At 38.1% G+C, this 17,663-nt stretch overlaps 2 protein-coding genes, 1 long non-coding RNA gene and 1 pseudogene across 6 annotated transcripts in view; 3 read left to right on the top strand and 1 right to left on the bottom strand.

The window, feature by feature from the left end:
* The window catches only part of LOC141847569 (putative enoyl-CoA hydratase 2, mitochondrial), a 39,124-nt gene extending 36,712 nt beyond the window's left edge, over window positions 1-2,412 (top strand). For 2 of the 4 annotated variants that reach the window (XM_074735625.1, XM_074735626.1), the window contains 3 exons: window positions 146-249; window positions 323-399; window positions 2,050-2,412. In XM_074735625.1, the coding sequence (XP_074591726.1) occupies window positions 146-249; window positions 323-399; window positions 2,050-2,226 (358 nt within the window). In that variant the 3' untranslated portion in view covers window positions 2,227-2,412. The remainder of the gene's footprint in view (window positions 1-145; window positions 250-322; window positions 400-2,049) is intronic. The other 2 variants (XM_074735628.1, XM_074735627.1) reach the window with 2 other exon arrangements.
* A 1,774-nt stretch (window positions 2,413-4,186) lies between these two features.
* Window positions 4,187-7,275, top strand: LOC141846915 (uncharacterized). Its single transcript, XR_012603384.1, has 2 exons — window positions 4,187-4,525; window positions 7,036-7,275. It is a non-coding gene; the product is annotated as an uncharacterized LOC141846915 (long non-coding RNA).
* Window positions 7,276-8,931: 1,656 nt separating this feature from the next.
* LOC141848074 (non-classical arabinogalactan protein 30-like) lies at window positions 8,932-9,596 on the top strand (annotated as a pseudogene).
* Window positions 9,597-14,527: 4,931 nt separating this feature from the next.
* Window positions 14,528-15,781, bottom strand: LOC141847552 (mitogen-activated protein kinase kinase kinase 18-like). Its single transcript, XM_074735610.1, has one exon. The coding sequence runs from the start codon at window positions 15,779-15,781 to the stop codon at window positions 14,528-14,530; it is 1,254 nt and encodes a 417-aa protein (XP_074591711.1).
* Window positions 15,782-17,663: the final 1,882 nt, after the last annotated feature.

A 17,663-nucleotide genomic window follows, 5' to 3' on the forward strand; every position in this document is an offset into this window, starting at 1 on the left:
AACATACTGGACAGTTAAGAGTAGTTTTTGCTTTTAACAAGCAATATTCAATTTCTGCATTGTCAGTAAATGTATTTAAACAAGGACATTGTTTTAAACTTGGGATATACTCCTAATGCTTGCTGCCTAAGTTGGATGCTAACAGAGCTGGTGGAAGCCAACGTCTGCCTAGAATAGTGGGAAGATCAGCAGCGAAGGAGCTAATATTCACAGGTCGAAGGATTAATGGCAAAGAAGCCTTGTCTATGGGTACGAAACATTGCATTTAGCTTTTTTCTCATTCATTCAATAGTACTTCCCAAACATATTAGATACTTGTCAGGACTTGTTAGTTACTGTGTTCCTCCTGGAGAAGCTCGCGCAAAGGCGCTGCATGTCGCCCGGGATATTAACCAGAAAGTATGGAGTAGACACTCTCATCTCATTCATTTTTACTCCATGTCTTCTTAGATGCATAGTCATGTATTAATTCTTCTGAGCGACATGCTTTTGTTGAAGGTGGTTATTCAGCTCCAGTTAAGTTGTTGACTTAATAGTTTTTAGTGTTAATTGCTGATATGATCCTAAGCTATTATCTGAATTCGATTGATTTCTAAATTTATTTGTTAGGCAAAAATCAAAAGGGCGTCCCAAATTATACAAATCATCAAAAGGACACTCCTTTTTCAAAAATAGTCAAAAGGCATCCCATCAGATGTTTTATCCCCAAAATACCCCTTATCCAACGTTGTTGCAGCAGCTACCGAGTAGCTACTACAACGTGTAGCAGCTGCTACAACATTGTTTCTTACTTTCAGAGTTATTGTAGCAACTACGATTAGTTGCTACAACGTATGAAAGTTATTCTATAGCTGTTATGTGTATAAGCTAATAAGTAGCGTAGTAGCAGCTACTACAACATTGTTCCTTACTTCCAGAATTATTGTAGTAGTTACGACTAGTTGCTACAACGTGTGAAAGTTATTCTGTAGCTGTTACAACATGTAGAAGCTAATAAGTAGCTGTTACAATTATTTTAAAATGATTTTGATCAATTTAAAATAATTTTGATGAAGTTTAAACAATTTTGACTAAGTTGGTAAAAAGCGTTTTGATATATAATAGTGTTCAGAGTTTATAATTTATGGTTCAAGATTTTAAGATTTAAGGTTTAGCCACAACGTGTAAAAGCTACTCAGTAGCTGTTAAAAGTGAAAAATTAACTATTTCAGTGTTTAGAGTTTATATTTAGGATTCAAGATTTTAAGATTTAAAGTTCAGCCAGAAGCTACTCGGTAGCTGCTACAATGTGTAGAAGCTACTCGGTAGTTGTTACAGTGTGTAGAAGTTATTTGGTAGCTGCTATAATATGAAAAATCAACTATTTCACTAAAATCTTAAATCCTAGATCATAAACTCTGAACACTATTATATCAAAATATTCTTTACCAATTTAGTAAAAATTATTTAAACTTCATCAAAATTATTTGAAATTGATTAAAATCACTTCAATATAGTTGTAACAGCTATTTAGTAGTTACTACAATATATAGAAGCTACTCAACTACTACTACAATATTACAATAGAATTAGATTAAGTGTTACACGTTATAGTTAACCTAATTCTACACGTTGTAGCAGGTAGTCGTAGTTGCTACAATAGCATTGGAAGTAAAGATATTCTTGGGATAAAATATCTAGTAGGACGTCCTTTTGATTTTCTTTAAAAAAGAATGTCCTTTTGATGATTTACTTAATTTGGGACGTTATTTTAATTTTTGCCCTTATTTGTTTCGCTTATTAAACTTTCAAAATAGTATTATATGAATCCATTTGTTATAGAATCTGCTTAATGGGAAGAAATGGACTCACCCCAAGTGCAAAATCCACATGTTTATCTCAATAAACAAATACAATAGTACCATTTCTGCTTTTCATTATTAAGCTTTTTGGATGCTCAGACAATTGCCACATCATGGTCTTATTTACTTTTTTTTTTATTTTCCCACTTTTTGGTTGGTTATTTCGACCCATGAATGAATTCTAACCACCTGATCATGCTTTCCAAAGGGTCCATTGGCAATAAGGATGGCGAAGCAAGCAATCGACACAGGCACGGAGCTGGCCATGTCTTCGGCACTCAAAGTGGAGGAAGAATGCTATGAGCAACTACTGAATACCGAAGATCGCCTAGAAGGGCTGGCTGCATTTGCAGAGAAGCGAAAACCTAAATACCTTGGAAAGTAAATAGTTTAACATTTTTCTGCCATATTCTGTTTTTTTAAAGATGCAAATGCAATCATAAAAAATGTAGTTCTGGGCGTGAAGCTCTATGGGCTATCCTAGTTTAAATTAAACTGTCAGTTTTACAATAAAGTTAAAAATGCTAGTCTATAAATTGTCAAATGGCGACTATTTAGTGAGCGATTTGGATTGAATGAAATTAACTCTTGCAGTTCCAACACTCGTGAAGTTTTTGAATGAAACAAAGTTGTGTTTTAAGAAATTGATTAGAGTTCAGCTTATGTTGTTTTTTAATATTTAAAATGTAAATATATATTAATTTATGAAATATACACTTTTGATTGACTAGAGTTACATCCATCTAAAATGAAATCAATATATAATCCCACTCGTACAGGTTGTGTGGAAGTTGTATTTGCAACCCAAACACAGGCTCACATTCTAGTTGCTTGCCCATGGCAGGCTGCGAACAAAGGACCTTTTGTTGTATGAACCATATAAGACTTGTCCACTGTGCTAGTAAATTGATGAATCAAGGGACCACATCTTCTTCCATTGCCCTGTCAGGTCAGAGTTATGGACAAAGGTGAAGAGATGACTAGATATCCGGCAAAATCTTTCGAGCATACCAAGACTTTTACGCACCATTTGACAGACATATCATGGCAACGGGCAATAGTCAAAGCCCGACTTTTGATTGTTACATACATGATATATTTTTTGTGGCGAGCTAGGAATAAATGCCAATACAAGGATGATGCACCTCGAATAGATAGGATGTTTCGCAAAGTGTAGATACATGTCTATAGTTTTGTAGACATGTGAACATGTATAGTAGTTCTTGATGTTATAATATTTACCATTCACCTAAAAAAATATAATCTCACTCATACAAGACAACATACTTAGTCATTCTATATGAGTGTCAATACCCACTCCTCAAATAAGACCTAAACGTCAGAGTATATTTGTTGCACCGATATTTAAAAAATAGATGCTCCAACATCTCCAACTCATTGTTGCATTAGTCACACTGACTATCAATTTGTAGGCAAGGAATTCAGTCTTTTGAATAACCTTCTCTTTACTCTAAACCACATAATAAATGAGTATTTCGAAGGTAAAAAAGATTTCAAATTTCCTTCATAATTGGTTAAACTCTGTCTATTAGTATAAGGAAGTGATATGCCTCCGTAGTATCTACATTCGCACCAATACTCCAACTGGACCAATACTCCAACTTGAAAGTTGATTAATCGGAGGTTTGAAATTTCAACAACCTACTTTAGAAATGGAGATTCTTGGCTCCCACTCTCAAATTGATTGCCCCTTGAGGTATGTTGAGTGGACCCATTAATCCATAGAGAATCCTTCTTAGGATGAATATTACATAATTGTTTTAGTAGTAGTGCACAGTTTCAGCTTTTTATCACTCTTAAACCTAAGCCACCTTCTTCCTTTGGGTAATATATCTTCCTCCAAGCCATTGGTGGTTTCTTTGAGCCCTAGAGGAACACCTACCACAACATTGTAAGATACGAAAAATTTTAAAATTAATTATAAATAATTTAGCTCTAATTGGTTAACAAGGATTAAGGAAGCTAACTATTACTCTAATAATTCATTAGAGACATTAGAGAGTTTTCTTAATCACAGATGGTCGTGGGGCCGAGGGATTGCAGAAGTGTTTTCATTTAGGTTAATAATGTAGCTTAATTAAACCAACCCCTTAGCCTAATTAAGAGGCTAATTAAATCAGCCCCATTAAGCCCCAATTAAGAGTCCATTTAATCCAATTAAGCCAGTCCAAATTGAACAGCCCAATTATGACCCAATTAAATCCAGCCCATTAAGATTATTGGATCTGATTTTAAACCCAAAACCGAAACCCGTTAGGAAACCACAACCATGTTCTTCTTCCCAATCGCGAGATCGCGATTTCTTATCTCCTCCTCCTCTCTCGATCGACATTTCCTCCTCTCACGATCCGCGTTTCTTTCCCTCATGATCGGCGTTTTTCTCTTCCCTGGGTGCTGCCCAATTCAGTTGCCTTCCCTTCGCGTATCGCCTTCCCTCATCGCGAGTTAGCCACCGATTGCTTCACCATCGCCAAGATTAGCTGGATTGGACGAGGAAACAACTTCCAATCCCGAAGCCAAAATGCCAAATCTTGTCCATGAATCCGATCCGTCCTGCTCTGATTCCCAAGCTTGGTTGCTTTCACCGGAAGTCACTGATGGATCGCGGCAACGGCAGTGGGAGGAACTTGAGATAGGGTTTTTCGCCTTCCCTGTTTTCCGCGGTGAGTCATCTCCCGTTTCCTTGTTTGGATTCTTGTTTCCAATTGCTTATGTGTGGATGATCGGTGAATGTTTTCTCATTTTCCAGATGTGTTTTTCTGTTGGGATTGATTGTAGCTAGCTAGGGTTGTGTTTCTGTTGAAATTCGGTGAACCAGGGCTTGTGGAATTGATCGGATGTTGAGATTTCTTTATGATTTCGGTGAGATTGGATTTGTTTTGTTGCTGTTGGGTTTCTTGGATGATCGGGTTTGGGTTTATTCGGTTGGAATTGTTCTGTATTTAGGATTGGTTATGTGGATCTATTCATGGTTGTTAATCAGTTTCAAGGATCTGATAGAGCTAGGGTTTGTTTATGATGGTTTTGGATCGATGCTGTTGAGATTGTTATTGATCGGGTTCGGTTGGATTTTATGGGTTTTTGTTTGATTGACTTAGCTGATGGATTGGCTCTGTTAAGTCCTGTTTTGGGATTGATTCTTGTAAGGTTTTTGTTTGAAAACCAAATTAGAGTATGGATCAGTTTAGCTTAGATCCGGTTGTAACCAATGAGATTATAGTTTTAATTGAATTATGGTTAGGATAGTTTTAGGTAAAATTAAATATATCGTTGTATTTAGTGGTGTTGTATTTTATAATTTGCAGGATCGTGATTTGTGATTCTATTATATACGAGGTTATATTTTCTGGGGATTTTTATATCGACGTTCATTATATCAAGTGTGTAATCCTTGTACTTAATCAATACAAAAGTAATTCTTTTCTAATTGATATTATTTTTCTATTGTAGTTGATTGGATACCTTAGACATACTCTTGTTTATTCTATGTTTGTCCTTGATTTGATTGATCTTATGAACATCTATACTGTTGTTTGTACGAACCCTTTCTTATCCATGTGATTATTGTTTAACATTTTTGATTATGATACATGTGATCAATTGAGATCTTATTATCTATGCATGTTGATTTAGCATAGTAGATGTTGGTTATTGTTGCTTGATCATCACATTATGATGCATGTGATGATTATAATCCCCAATGTTGTGGGTCAATCGTCATTGATAGTTTGGCTTGTAGTTGCAAGTTATAGAATAGGTAGTTAGGAATTCCCTATTTCCATCACGGGATGATGGTTGTATGACCTATACGCAACCTAGTCAATATCTTGACCTCGTCACCGCAGAGGGGTGGTACTCAGAGAGTATAGGAGTGATACTCAAGGACGAGTATTAAAAGACAGACATTGACCATAGGATGTACGTAGCTATACATGGTTACCGACTGTTTTGTCACCAAGCTACTTTGTTGTAGGATTGAATTTATGACAGTTTGATGTCGGACACTCCCAACGTCATATATACGTAAGTATTGAGACGAGTGTGGCAGTTACATCATGCATATACTTGCATTGTGTGCTTGATATATATGTATTAGACTATATATATACTGCATTTGGATGTGAGATGTATACTTGGTTATTACTTGGTTGATGCATCTGTGTGACATTGTCATTCATACGAATTACTATATTTTATGAGATCCATCATAGATTATATGTTACCAGCAGGATTATTATTGATATTACTTTATTGGTAGTTCATTGTTAGTACTGATCACTGGTTGATTATTGTTGTTCTTTTGTATTCCTTTGCTCTAAAATATATACTTTTGAGCATACACTATCTATCTGATTATCCACTGAATATTTTGTACTCACCACCCAGATCTTGGGGTTTTTTTATCTCCCCAAGTAGTAGATAGGAGATTACAGCTGATGCGAGAGGAGATCTGCTAGTTATGTCATCTCACAGTAGGAGAAGTATTTTGGTTGATTTCCTTCGTATGTTTGGATTTATGTTCATGTTTAGAAGTGTGATTTTGGTTTTATATTCGTATCGGTGAACAGTGTTATAACTCTAGTTGTGGAGTTTTATACGTATCCGTGGTTTGGATTTGTATATGTTTATATGGATTTTATTACGGTTATACTTTCGCTTGCGTAGTTTCTATTATCGTAGACTTGTGGGTTTATATTTTGCTTGGTTGTGATGCATTTTGATTTATACGTTGTGATTTGCTATTTTAGATGCTTGTGTTGGATTAGAAGGTGGTCGTGTGGACTTTTATTCATATAATTAGCAATTTAAATATATGTATTGTATTGTTGAGTGGTCGTGTGAGCTCTATATTGTTACTATGTATCCAAGAAAGTTGAATTGTTATAGGGGAGATGCTACCGAAATTTTTCGGACGATCGTCTCCTGGGTCGTGATAATTTTATTGGTATCAGAACTCTAGATTTTGAGATCCATATTTTAGATTTGTCAATATATTTTTAGTTTATCTAATACCAATTGTTATTGGTATCAGAGCTTTAGGTTGCGAGATCCATTTAGGGGATGATACCAATTGTTTTGGTATCCGACCATATTAGATTAAGCACTAAATTTTAAGGTTCATATTTAGTTTCTTTTGGATTTATCGTTATATTTTTTATTTATTTATTTTCAGGTCCTTGTACGCATATGGGCGGTTCGCATGGCTACATTCAAGGACCAGTTTGTTACCTCAGTAAACTGTTCTTATGTGTTAAGTATTTACTTATAATCGAAAATATCCTTCCATGAGTGTTCTTGTTTTCGTATGTTCAAACGATGTTGTTAGATGCAACCATACTCTGAATTTTTTCCTCGTTGAGCATTGAAGACTTGTATTCTAATTACTGTTGGAATGCTTTGCCCTGTTGATTCACGTACTCTTGTTCACGAGTTGACTATCTAAAGTGTGTAACAATAAAGTAAAAAAAATCAAAATACTTTTATTCTAGTAAAAAGAAAGAACAGAAAAAAGTTTTAAAAAATATCAAAATATTAAAGAGGTAAAATAATTTGGTTGACAAAGCATATTTTGTATGTTCGTCATTTTTGGAGTGTTTCAGTGCACGTAGATCTGCTGCCTGTTTATCTGCGTGTGTATTAAGAATTTAGTCGTCGTTTTCTGTCGTCCCATCCATTTCCAAGTGGGCAACGCTATTTAATCCGTGCCCAGCATTTTATTCGCTTAATTAAAATGAGTTGGGTCAGATAATGATTCTTTGGACGGACGGCTTCTTGCATGGAAACAAAACTGGATCGGCCAAATTTGAATACGACGAAATAGCATTTAGATCGAGCTTGATCAATAATTGTAAGATGAATTTGAGTTTGGAATCTGATACGGATCGAAGGAATAATTAATTGGATAAGAAGAAAGGCACATTGAGACATAGCTGAGTTACTTAAGATGGAACAGATTTACAGAAGAGGATAAGGATTCGAATCTCGACGAAACCAAGCAAAACTATTCTTCGACGTGATCAATTATAGTTTCTCAATTGACTTCTTCACAGATGATTGTGGAACTAACCATGTAGGGTCTCAATTTACTTCTTCACATATGATCGTGGGACCGACCGTGTAAAGCCGCTAAAGTAACGGAAAATCGTTAGGGTAGCAGATTCCACCTTTTATATAAAAGAAGAAAGACACATCGAAAGAGAGAAATAAGCTTACTTGAAGCTCTATGTGGGGCCGCTAGGGTAGCGGATCCGTGTGGAGCCGTCGAGATCACGGATTCCATCTTTAGTAAAAAAAAAGAATGAAAAAAATACTTTTTGTGTTTTTAAAATACATCGATCGCCATATTAAAAAAAATGATAATTCCTACTCAATCCCTGGGGATGACGGCTCGGTCCCACAAAAGTTTTCCACCCGTCATCAGGGTAAATCAGGAAGCGCACGCAGCGGCCAACTCAGACGCTCAGCATCTTTTGATTGCGATCCCTATTTGAAAGAAAATTCCTGCAAATACGTCGTAGCTGAGGATCAAACCGCGGATGTTTGAGAGATAACTTGAATGTCTTACCGCGCCACCATCGTCCCGGCGACATCGATCGCCATATTAAATCAACGGTATGGCGCTGCCTCTGACACATTAACATGCGCCACATCTAACGTCATTAAACGCCCGTGAATCAATGCTAAACGGGTCGATACCTATGGCGTTGATCCGACACATCAGCATGTCCCACACCCGTCTCCATCCTCGATCCGACACACTAACTAAATATTGTTATTATTATTTATTATTTAAAGTGTGTTACTTAGGAATCACTCAATTCATATTCTAAACCAAACTGCCTTCCACCGTCCAAAGAGTCTAGTGGTATTTTCAGTTTGCCCCCACAAATTCAATATATTGCATAATCAATATAATGGTCGATCGCGGGATAAACCCTGGGGTGGTTTATAATTACATAAAATATTTGGTTCTTTGTCCTATGAACCGGGTTCGGAGTATGAACCGGGTCAACCGTGGTTGTCGTTATATATCCGCGACACCTGCCTTTCGATGGAAGGCAGCATTTGTCCTTCGTTTCCGTCCGTAGATCGCATGGCGACTAAGATTTGGTGCGCGGTGCTGGCGGCGGCGGCGGTGCTGGCGGGGGCTACGACGGCGACGGCGGAGGAGATCAGGAAGAAGGTGATCGTGGCGATGGAGGGGCTGGTGAGCTGCCAGGACTGCGCCAGCGTGGGCACGTGGGACCTGGCGGAAGGCCCGGCCGCTGCCGGGGGCGAGGGTGGTGGTGACGTGCCGGGACCACCGGGGCCGGGTGGTGCTCTACCGAGCGGGAAGGCGGACGACAACGGCTACGTGTTCGCGGAGCTGTTCACGACGACGATGCGCGGCGGATACTTCGACCCCGCGGAGGCGTGCGGCGCGCGCCTCCTGGAGTCGCCGGACGAACGTTGCAGCGCCGCCACCGACGTCAACGGCGGCCTGGGGGGGCGCCTCTCCGCTTCCAGAACACCACCGTCCCGGGGCAGTACGCCGACATCGACGTCTACGTGGCCGGGCCGTTGGCCTTCCGGCCGCCGCACTGCCCGCCCAAGACCTCCACACAATCCCAGTCGAGCGATTAGCTAATCAATTAATTAATCTTCTCTGTGATAGTTTAAAGTTTAAATTTTTTGGATCGTCCTGAAATAATAGATCATGTATGTAACTGTGAGTTATAAACGTTGATCGTGGGACATATCTGAGTACCAAAACATTGTCATTCAATTCATCGAATAATTTACCATCAGAATTTTCAAATTTTTTACTGATCGAGATAAATTCGAAAGGAGGTCCTAAATGGGTGTCACACTCAGGCGTGCTTCATCTTTCCAACCTCGAAGACTCTGACAAGCTGCGAGAATTTATAAATACAAACAATAGATTATATATATCAATACTTAACTATAAAGACAACTTTTGAGAAAGCACTCTTTGTTTTTCCAAAATGGTCTTAGTTAATTGGAGCAATCACGGCGGGATGAATGGTTTGAAAGCACGGCGACAAAACGCACTAATCCGTCTTTGGAATATGGATCGCGTTGAGTGTGGTGGATATGTAAAGTATGCGTCGTGTATGGTTACCTACAAAAGCAATTTATTTGTTTAAGTAAAAATAATAGAAGGTTAGAGCCACCATCAACTAGATTTGTGCATATCTTGATGAGTTGTGGATAGAGACTCCATGAAGATAGAGACGAATTAACCAGGAAGAAGATAAATGTGGGAAATGAGTATGAGGTGAATCAGGAGTGTGGTATGGGAATGATTCGCCTGCTCTGTCCAACTCAATTTGACTAGTCGACAAATGAAGACAGATTCCTCTGTCGATCATTTGAAAATAAATAAATAATGCTTTTGTAGTTTTTTTCTCTGTCAGACGGATTGATCTCAAAGAGTTGCTCAAGGGAGTTAAGGAGCAGTTTTCTTCGATAAAAGTTTTCCGAGAAAATCTTGTTTTTGCAGCTGCCCAAATAAAAACAATTGTTTTCTTCTTTTTCTGACTTTTCACGCTTGTTCTAGTTCAGGATCAGCAAGCTGCTGAAGATTTATCTTTTTTATTTACTATGGAAAAAGGATTTGAGTGCCCGAATTGGATCACTCGGCATAGAACAGACCTTAGCTAGAGATAGAATAGTAAGAGAGAATCTATCAAGAGTCTACTACATGAAGCCGATACAATTCATGGGGAGTTTAAAGTCCCACTGAGATCAGTCATCTGAATCTATCAAAATTGCTCCAGAGTGTTAAGTTTTGTTGAGATCGCTGCAGATACTCATTCAGTTTGAGGAAGAGAACAGTAAGAATTGCTCCGGAGTGTTGTTTTCGATCTTCGATAAAAGACATGCAAAGTACAGAATGACAGGCAAATAGATGGCATAATCCCAGAGGGAAGTGTTGAGGCACCAATGATGACTTGCAGAAAAGATAGTGGCTTAGTTCAGCTTCGCTTAGTTCACGAGAGGCAGACCCTTTGACCTACTTAGTGTCTGAACCGTGGAGGAACATGAATAATGACTATTTTTCTTTTTGTTTCTTACTTCGGCACTTGATGTCTTGTGTTCTTATACTTTTGCATAGTTTAGAGAATATGAAAGAACTGCCTTAGTTTTGCTTGTTTTTAGTTTAGATTTGAGAGTTTTGTTACAGATTGAAATATGAAAGAGTCTAGGATATCTCTAATACTTCTTCCATCTAATTAGTGAAGGATTAAGTCTCCATTTGGTGGACTAATACAAGATTAATAACAGCACACGATGATTTATCATTAAGAAATTAAGTCTCAATTAAGTGATTTAATGTTTGAAGCATATGAAGAGAGGTTTAGATTATTATATGTGGATTCAATGTGTAGATCGAATAATTTGATTTGTCAACATTAATAGATTGTTAACGAGTTATAGACTTTTATGATGGATGATCTCTATAGGATGGGCTTTTGGTATGAGAAGAGAGGATTTGATTTCAATGGAGCATGTTGAGATCTTGACTCGTCTTCTTCCTCTTTTCTTTCCCATTGAGAAAAACTTCAGTTGTTGCTCAATTCCTACTAAAAAACTTCTGATGCATTACAGGAATCCTTTGGCAACAAGCAACAGTTACAATGACTTTAATGTTGAATTCAGATCAGCATTCAAAATGTCATTATTTCGATTTCAATTTCAATTTGTCTTTTATAACTAGATCATATAGATGCATTGATTAAGTTCGATGTACCATTGTTACTTTCGAGTAAGTTTCACCCAGCATACTTTACAAAAGTTGTTAATTCAAGAAGCTTTTTTTTTGCGTTTAAAAATTGGATACCTGCAAATAATAGGGGAAAAACAATCCAACGTTTACCATAACCAATCTTAATCGTTTGCGCCATTGTCTATTACATTGCACTTAAACTTTTCTCCTGCTAAAGTTGTGCAGTGTCTCCAACAAATATAGAGTCAATATGCTCATTTGGAAACCTTTAACATACAACAGGGTCCGTGATTTGAAAATGAGATGTACGAGAACAAGCCAAGTGTCAAACATGTTTGAGGAAACTAAAATGTTGCGTACTCATTTTAGGATAGAATACAGGAAAAAGATTAAATATAGAGTTTAAATATTGTATCCCTTTTTATTTGTTGTAGGATGATTCATGTCTGGTGTTAGGAGTAGTCATTAATTCCCTGCAATTAGCATGAATCTATTCACTTTAGTAAAGCGATTCCACACGGTCGATCTCACGATCATCTATGAGAAAGTAAATTGAGAAGTTACAGTTAGTCACTACGGGAGAGCGCATTTAGTGCCGGCTCAAGGCATAGCATAGACCATTAAGATCTATGCCTAGGGCCCCAATAAAATTGGGGCCCATTGTTATTAAAAAAATTTATTTTAATAAATTTTTTTCTGTAAAAGGTGGAATCCGCCACCTTAGCGGCCCCACATGGTCGGCTCCAATAATAAATTTTTTTATATCAATCGAACAATGTGTTCGTTTCGTGAGATCACGGTGTTTCGATTTTCACAGGGCCACATCACGCTTGTATGGCTACGCATGAGAATTTGATGTCGCTTCATACATTTGATGCACTGCTCATGCCTGCATGGATGAGAAGTTGCTGCATGAGAATTAATACATTGCTGAATTGATGCATCATTCTAAAAATAATGTCTTAATAAAGTCTTATTTACATTCAACAATATCTTAACAAATATTAAATAATATAATAATTTTATCAATTGAAAAAATTTTATTAACAAAATTTAAATATAAAAATTTAATTACTAATTTTACATCTAAAAAATTAGAAAATTAAATTTTATATAAAAATCTATTTTTAAATTAATAAGTTAAAAAATTAAATTTTATATAAAAACTATTTTTAAATTAATATTTTATTTAAAAAATATTTTAAATTCAGCGTTGTCGATCCCAAGTCTGAATGAAAAAGGATGAAAAAAATTTATATTTAAAAAAATGTATTAAAGGTCTAAAAAAATTTTAGCCTAGGGCCTCACGAAACCTTGAGACGGCTCTGAACGCATTGCCTCGGTTTCGTCGAGATTCGATCCTTGTCCGCTTCAATAAGTTTGTCTCACAATAACCAATTCAATCATGCTCTGGAGGCATTGAATCTATTCACTCTAAGAAGTGGAATGTGGGGGTGGTGTTTTTGATAGTGATAAACCATGAAAGTGAAGGGAATGAACACAAGGTATATATGTCAAAGTCACTTAAGCTTCAAATTCTGACTTATCTGATCTGTCGAGATGTGATCTTGACGCGATGATTTACTGAGTGCTTCAAGATTTCGTTGGATGTATAAATCATCCAAATTGACTTAGAATTCTCAATACGAGACTAAACTCTCGTACACATTGGAATCCTTTTTTTCATTTATTCTACCATTGAATTTCTCGTGATGACGATCAAACAACACAAAAGATTTAACAACAAAGAACATCCTGATCTCTCAGAATTGATCATTTCGAAAGTCAAGTGGTATCTTCAACCCCCAACCTTTTGAAAATGGGAATTCTATAACGTACAATGATGAAGCCAACACAGATACCATTAATTCCAACTGTATTAATTCTTCTAGCTTTTTCAAAAATCAAAAAACAAATCATTAAATGCCACTTTTCATCAGAATAACTTCTTCTCCTCATCTTCAGAACATTATGTCGAGTGGTGGTGTATATCTTCCTCACACAGCGCTCAATAACTTCGTGGCCACAACTTGAAGCAGAAAGTTCGTGTGGATCATCTGAAACCACAATCTTTTTTCTCCCTTTATGCAGCCATCTGAAACCACAATCTTCTTCTCCCTTTTGGCAGGATGAGACCACAATCCCGAGGCAATGGATAAAGTTCCCCCACGGGAGGGAGGGACCCATATAATCCACAGTGCTTGAGCTTTAGCATAAACCCAGAGTGCTGGAGCTGTCATTTCATATTTTTCATGGCAGCCTGAGCTCCACAAACCACGGTGACACAGCAAGATGGATAAGAATATATACTCTTCAATTCTAAGCACAAGACGAGAGAGTGCAGCATAGTATCTGCACATCATTCCCTATCACCAACCTTTTTCAATTCAAGTGTGAGAACTCTCCATTGGACCATACAACTTTTGCCCCACCAGCTCCATGGGGTTTGGATATGATGATGTGTGCATTATTAAGCCACTAATATTTCAATGAGTTGATAAATACCTCACACAAAATCAATATGAGTATGTGAGTTTTGGGAAGCTCAAGAGCATGTGGTAATTTTATACTTGGTGTAATGGTCAATTCACCTTGATGAACATTTACTAATGTACTGTTAAAGTTCTTAAAAACTCATCAATACTCTCACAGACGCATTTAAACTACTGTAGATCAGTAAATGATTGTCTCGCATTTAAACTACTTGTAAATGATTGTCTCAGCCAATTCTAATGATACGTCAGTTAGTTTAATCAATTCGATGATATCAAGCTAAGTGTTGAGATTTTCATTTGAAATAGGATAAGGATTTTTTTTTGTCCATTTAAACTCGTGAGATAGATATAAACCATCCTACTGAAGAAGAAGACACTCTTTTATATTTTACTGTTCATGGAATTTCTGGGACCATGAGATGGCTTTCAATGCTTGCTACTCACGAGGAGGCTAACATTGATTGCATAGATTCAAGACTAGATTCAAGACCAAAGGAGAAAACATGTAATTGTCTATTGACAGTAATCTCATTACAACGACTCGGATTACATCTAACAAAGCGAGACCAAGAACAAAGAAGAGAAGAAACAGAGCAACTGATTCTAGGTATCTCCCAATTATAATGCTCACAGCATTTTTCTTGTTCCACTTCTCTTCCACACTCATCCACAGCCAATTCCTTTGGATTCCTTACTTGTTCCCAGCCATCGATGTTCCAGGCTGCCGGAGGAGATCCACTCGATGCTAATTCCCTTACTCTTCCTATTCCCTCAGAGATCAAACATACAGAGTCGAAGTCGCCGTCGGTGTCATCCTTGTTGTCGTCGTCTAACTGCAAATTAGCCCATTCAAGTACTCCTCTCGGAGTATGCTCCGTCGGAGGCTCTGCTTCAGCCAGGAACGGGTGCTGCAGTAGTTGCTCTGCCGTCCATCGTTCGTTTGGGTTTTTTCTCAAACACTTGTCGAGGAAGTCCCTCCCCAGCTTCGAGAGATGAGATGGGTACTCCGGCAGCTCGGCGCCGTAACCGATCCGGAACGTGGCTTCGGCAACGTCTTGAGGCTTCCAAGATGACCACGGTGCTAGTCCGGTCACCATCTCAATGACGGTGCACCCGAACGACCACACGTCCGACTCCGGCCTCGGGATCTCCCCCCTCGCTACCTCCGGTGCCATCCATAACGGAGTCCCTCGCAAGCTCCGGCGATCTCCGGAAAAAACATCGGAAATCCTCATCGCGGAACCGAAATCAGCGAGCTTGGCGACGCCGGGGGCCTCGCCGAGCAGCACGTTCCGACCCTTGACGTCGCAGTGCACGACGCCGGCGACGTCGTGGAGGTAGCGGAGCGCGCGCGCCACGCACCGGGCGTAGGCGCGCACGGACGACTCGTCGGCGCAGCCACCCAAGTCAGCGGCGGTGCCGCCGGGAAGGTACTCCAGGTGCAGGTTCCGGCATGCTCCGGCGCCGGCCTCGACGGTGGTGTCGTCGCCGAGGTACTCGACGACGAAGGGAGAGGATAGAGACTCGAGGATCCGGATCTCGTTTTCGAGGAAGTCGACCGAAGCGCTGCCGCCGGAGGCCAAAGAGACGGACTTGACGGCGAAAAGCCGCCCGTCAAAAGCGAGGCTGACGGTTCCGAAGGAGCCGCGTCCGAGGAGGCTTCCCCTGATCCAACTATTCGCTTTACTCTCCATCGCCGGAGAGTCGAGTCGAGGAAGCAGGGAGGAGGCGCCCCTGTATTTATAGTTAGCCGCAGGAACGTTTTCAGTGAGCCGACGTGGATGAGAATCCATACCCGGTCGGATCTCGATCTCCAATTTCATTTTTATTTATATAAATTTATTTATTTATTTATTTATATTTATGGTTGATTAATCGATGGCACTTGGAGACGTGTACGATGCGCATCTTTTTCGAGTGCACAAAATTAGTCGCGTGCGGCAAGCCGCATCCTCCGGTGCCAGGTGGCACGCTCATTCATTTTTTTTTTCCTTCCATTTTTGGCTATAAGTGTGACATGTTCTTTCTTTCTAGGTCTTTCCTTCGCGTCCCGGAAAGGTTAAAATCCTGTGGCAGCATTAAATCATCAGCGATCGGAAATGGAATTGCGGGTGTTGATCGCGAACGCGACGCATGGATTCGGTTGGGTGTGTAATTTGGTGATTGACTGATAGATTTTAAGGCGTTTTTCTATAAAACGTGGAATTCATCATCTTAACGACTCCATATGATTGGTTTTATGATCATTTTATGAAGAGGTAAATCGAAAAATTGTAATTGATCACGACGCAGAAAAATATTGCTTGATTTCGTCAACTCAGTTATACTTCGAGGACGACTTCAAAGCATTCAAAGGGTGACAATTGGTGGATGATAAATTGAAAGGGATGAATTTTAATAGACTAAATAAAAAAATTATATAGATGATTATATATTTTTAATTATATTATTAAAAAATATAATTGAACATTTTAATAGGATTGGACTAGAGCTTAAGAATAACAAAGACAAGGATTGCACACGCTTCGCCTAAACTCACCGCAAGAAGTTTTCAAAAAAGAGAAAACAATAATAAATTATGAAGATAGAATTATTCGATTAGCTGCCCAACTAGCTTAAATAGTCTATCCAAATATATATATTAGATTTTTTCATATATTAGATAGATGACTTTCTTCTAATTCACCTATATTAAGTAAAATTGGAGTAGTGCTCTTAGTTGCTCCTAATAAAGAATACAATTTGATGGTTAAGTTGATCGCGAAGTTGACTTAAGCTCATCAATCAACCAATAAAGAATATAATTTGTTGGTTAAGTTATTCACGAAGTTGACTCAAATTGATGAGTTAGTGAACATAATGCTTTTGTTTACAATTAAATCAATTAGAAGTAAAGTGATCTAGCATCGATTAAACAAATGATGGATTTCAATCGACTAATGATATAATAGAAAAGTTTAAGATAATCATTAATATGACAACAACTTTACTCAGCCCGGGACTTTATTTTCTATTAGGTATTTAATCCGTTAGATGCATTAACTTCTTGTCTCATTCCATATAAGTTTGTGGAGTTTGATTTGATGCAATTAAGAGGGTTTTGGCTTCATGACTCAAAAGGTCTACTTAAGAGTAGCGACATATGCTAAGAAACATACGAGGGATCATCAAATGAGTCAAATATAAAAATTTCAGATAATCAAACATGCTTGAATTGAGAGTTCCATAACATCTAAACGAATTAAGCTTAAGCCCAGCTTGAACCAAACCTGAGCTTATAAAAAAGAAATCAAGTCAAGCTTGAACAATCATTTTAAAAGCTTGGTTTATTTTAGGCTTGTCAAATAAGTTTGAACACTATAAAACTTGATTTTTTTACAACCCTAGCTATGACCTTTCATATGCAGGGTTAACTCCAATGACTGTGATTCTTCATATGCAAGGAACTACCACGCCTCTTACATATTTTGATATAATTTCAAATAGACGACTAACTTCCAAACCTGTAACCGTTGCCTCTTCCTATGTTTGTAACTGACAGTCTGACACACCTTTTCCTTACCTTTTACATCTATA

The sequence above is a fragment of the Curcuma longa genome, chromosome 16, assembly GCF_044706935.1.
Source record: "Curcuma longa cultivar G26 ecotype Majalengka, Jawa Barat chromosome 16, ITB_CL_G26_1.1, whole genome shotgun sequence".
Taxonomy (NCBI): Eukaryota; Viridiplantae; Streptophyta; class Magnoliopsida; order Zingiberales; family Zingiberaceae; genus Curcuma; species Curcuma longa.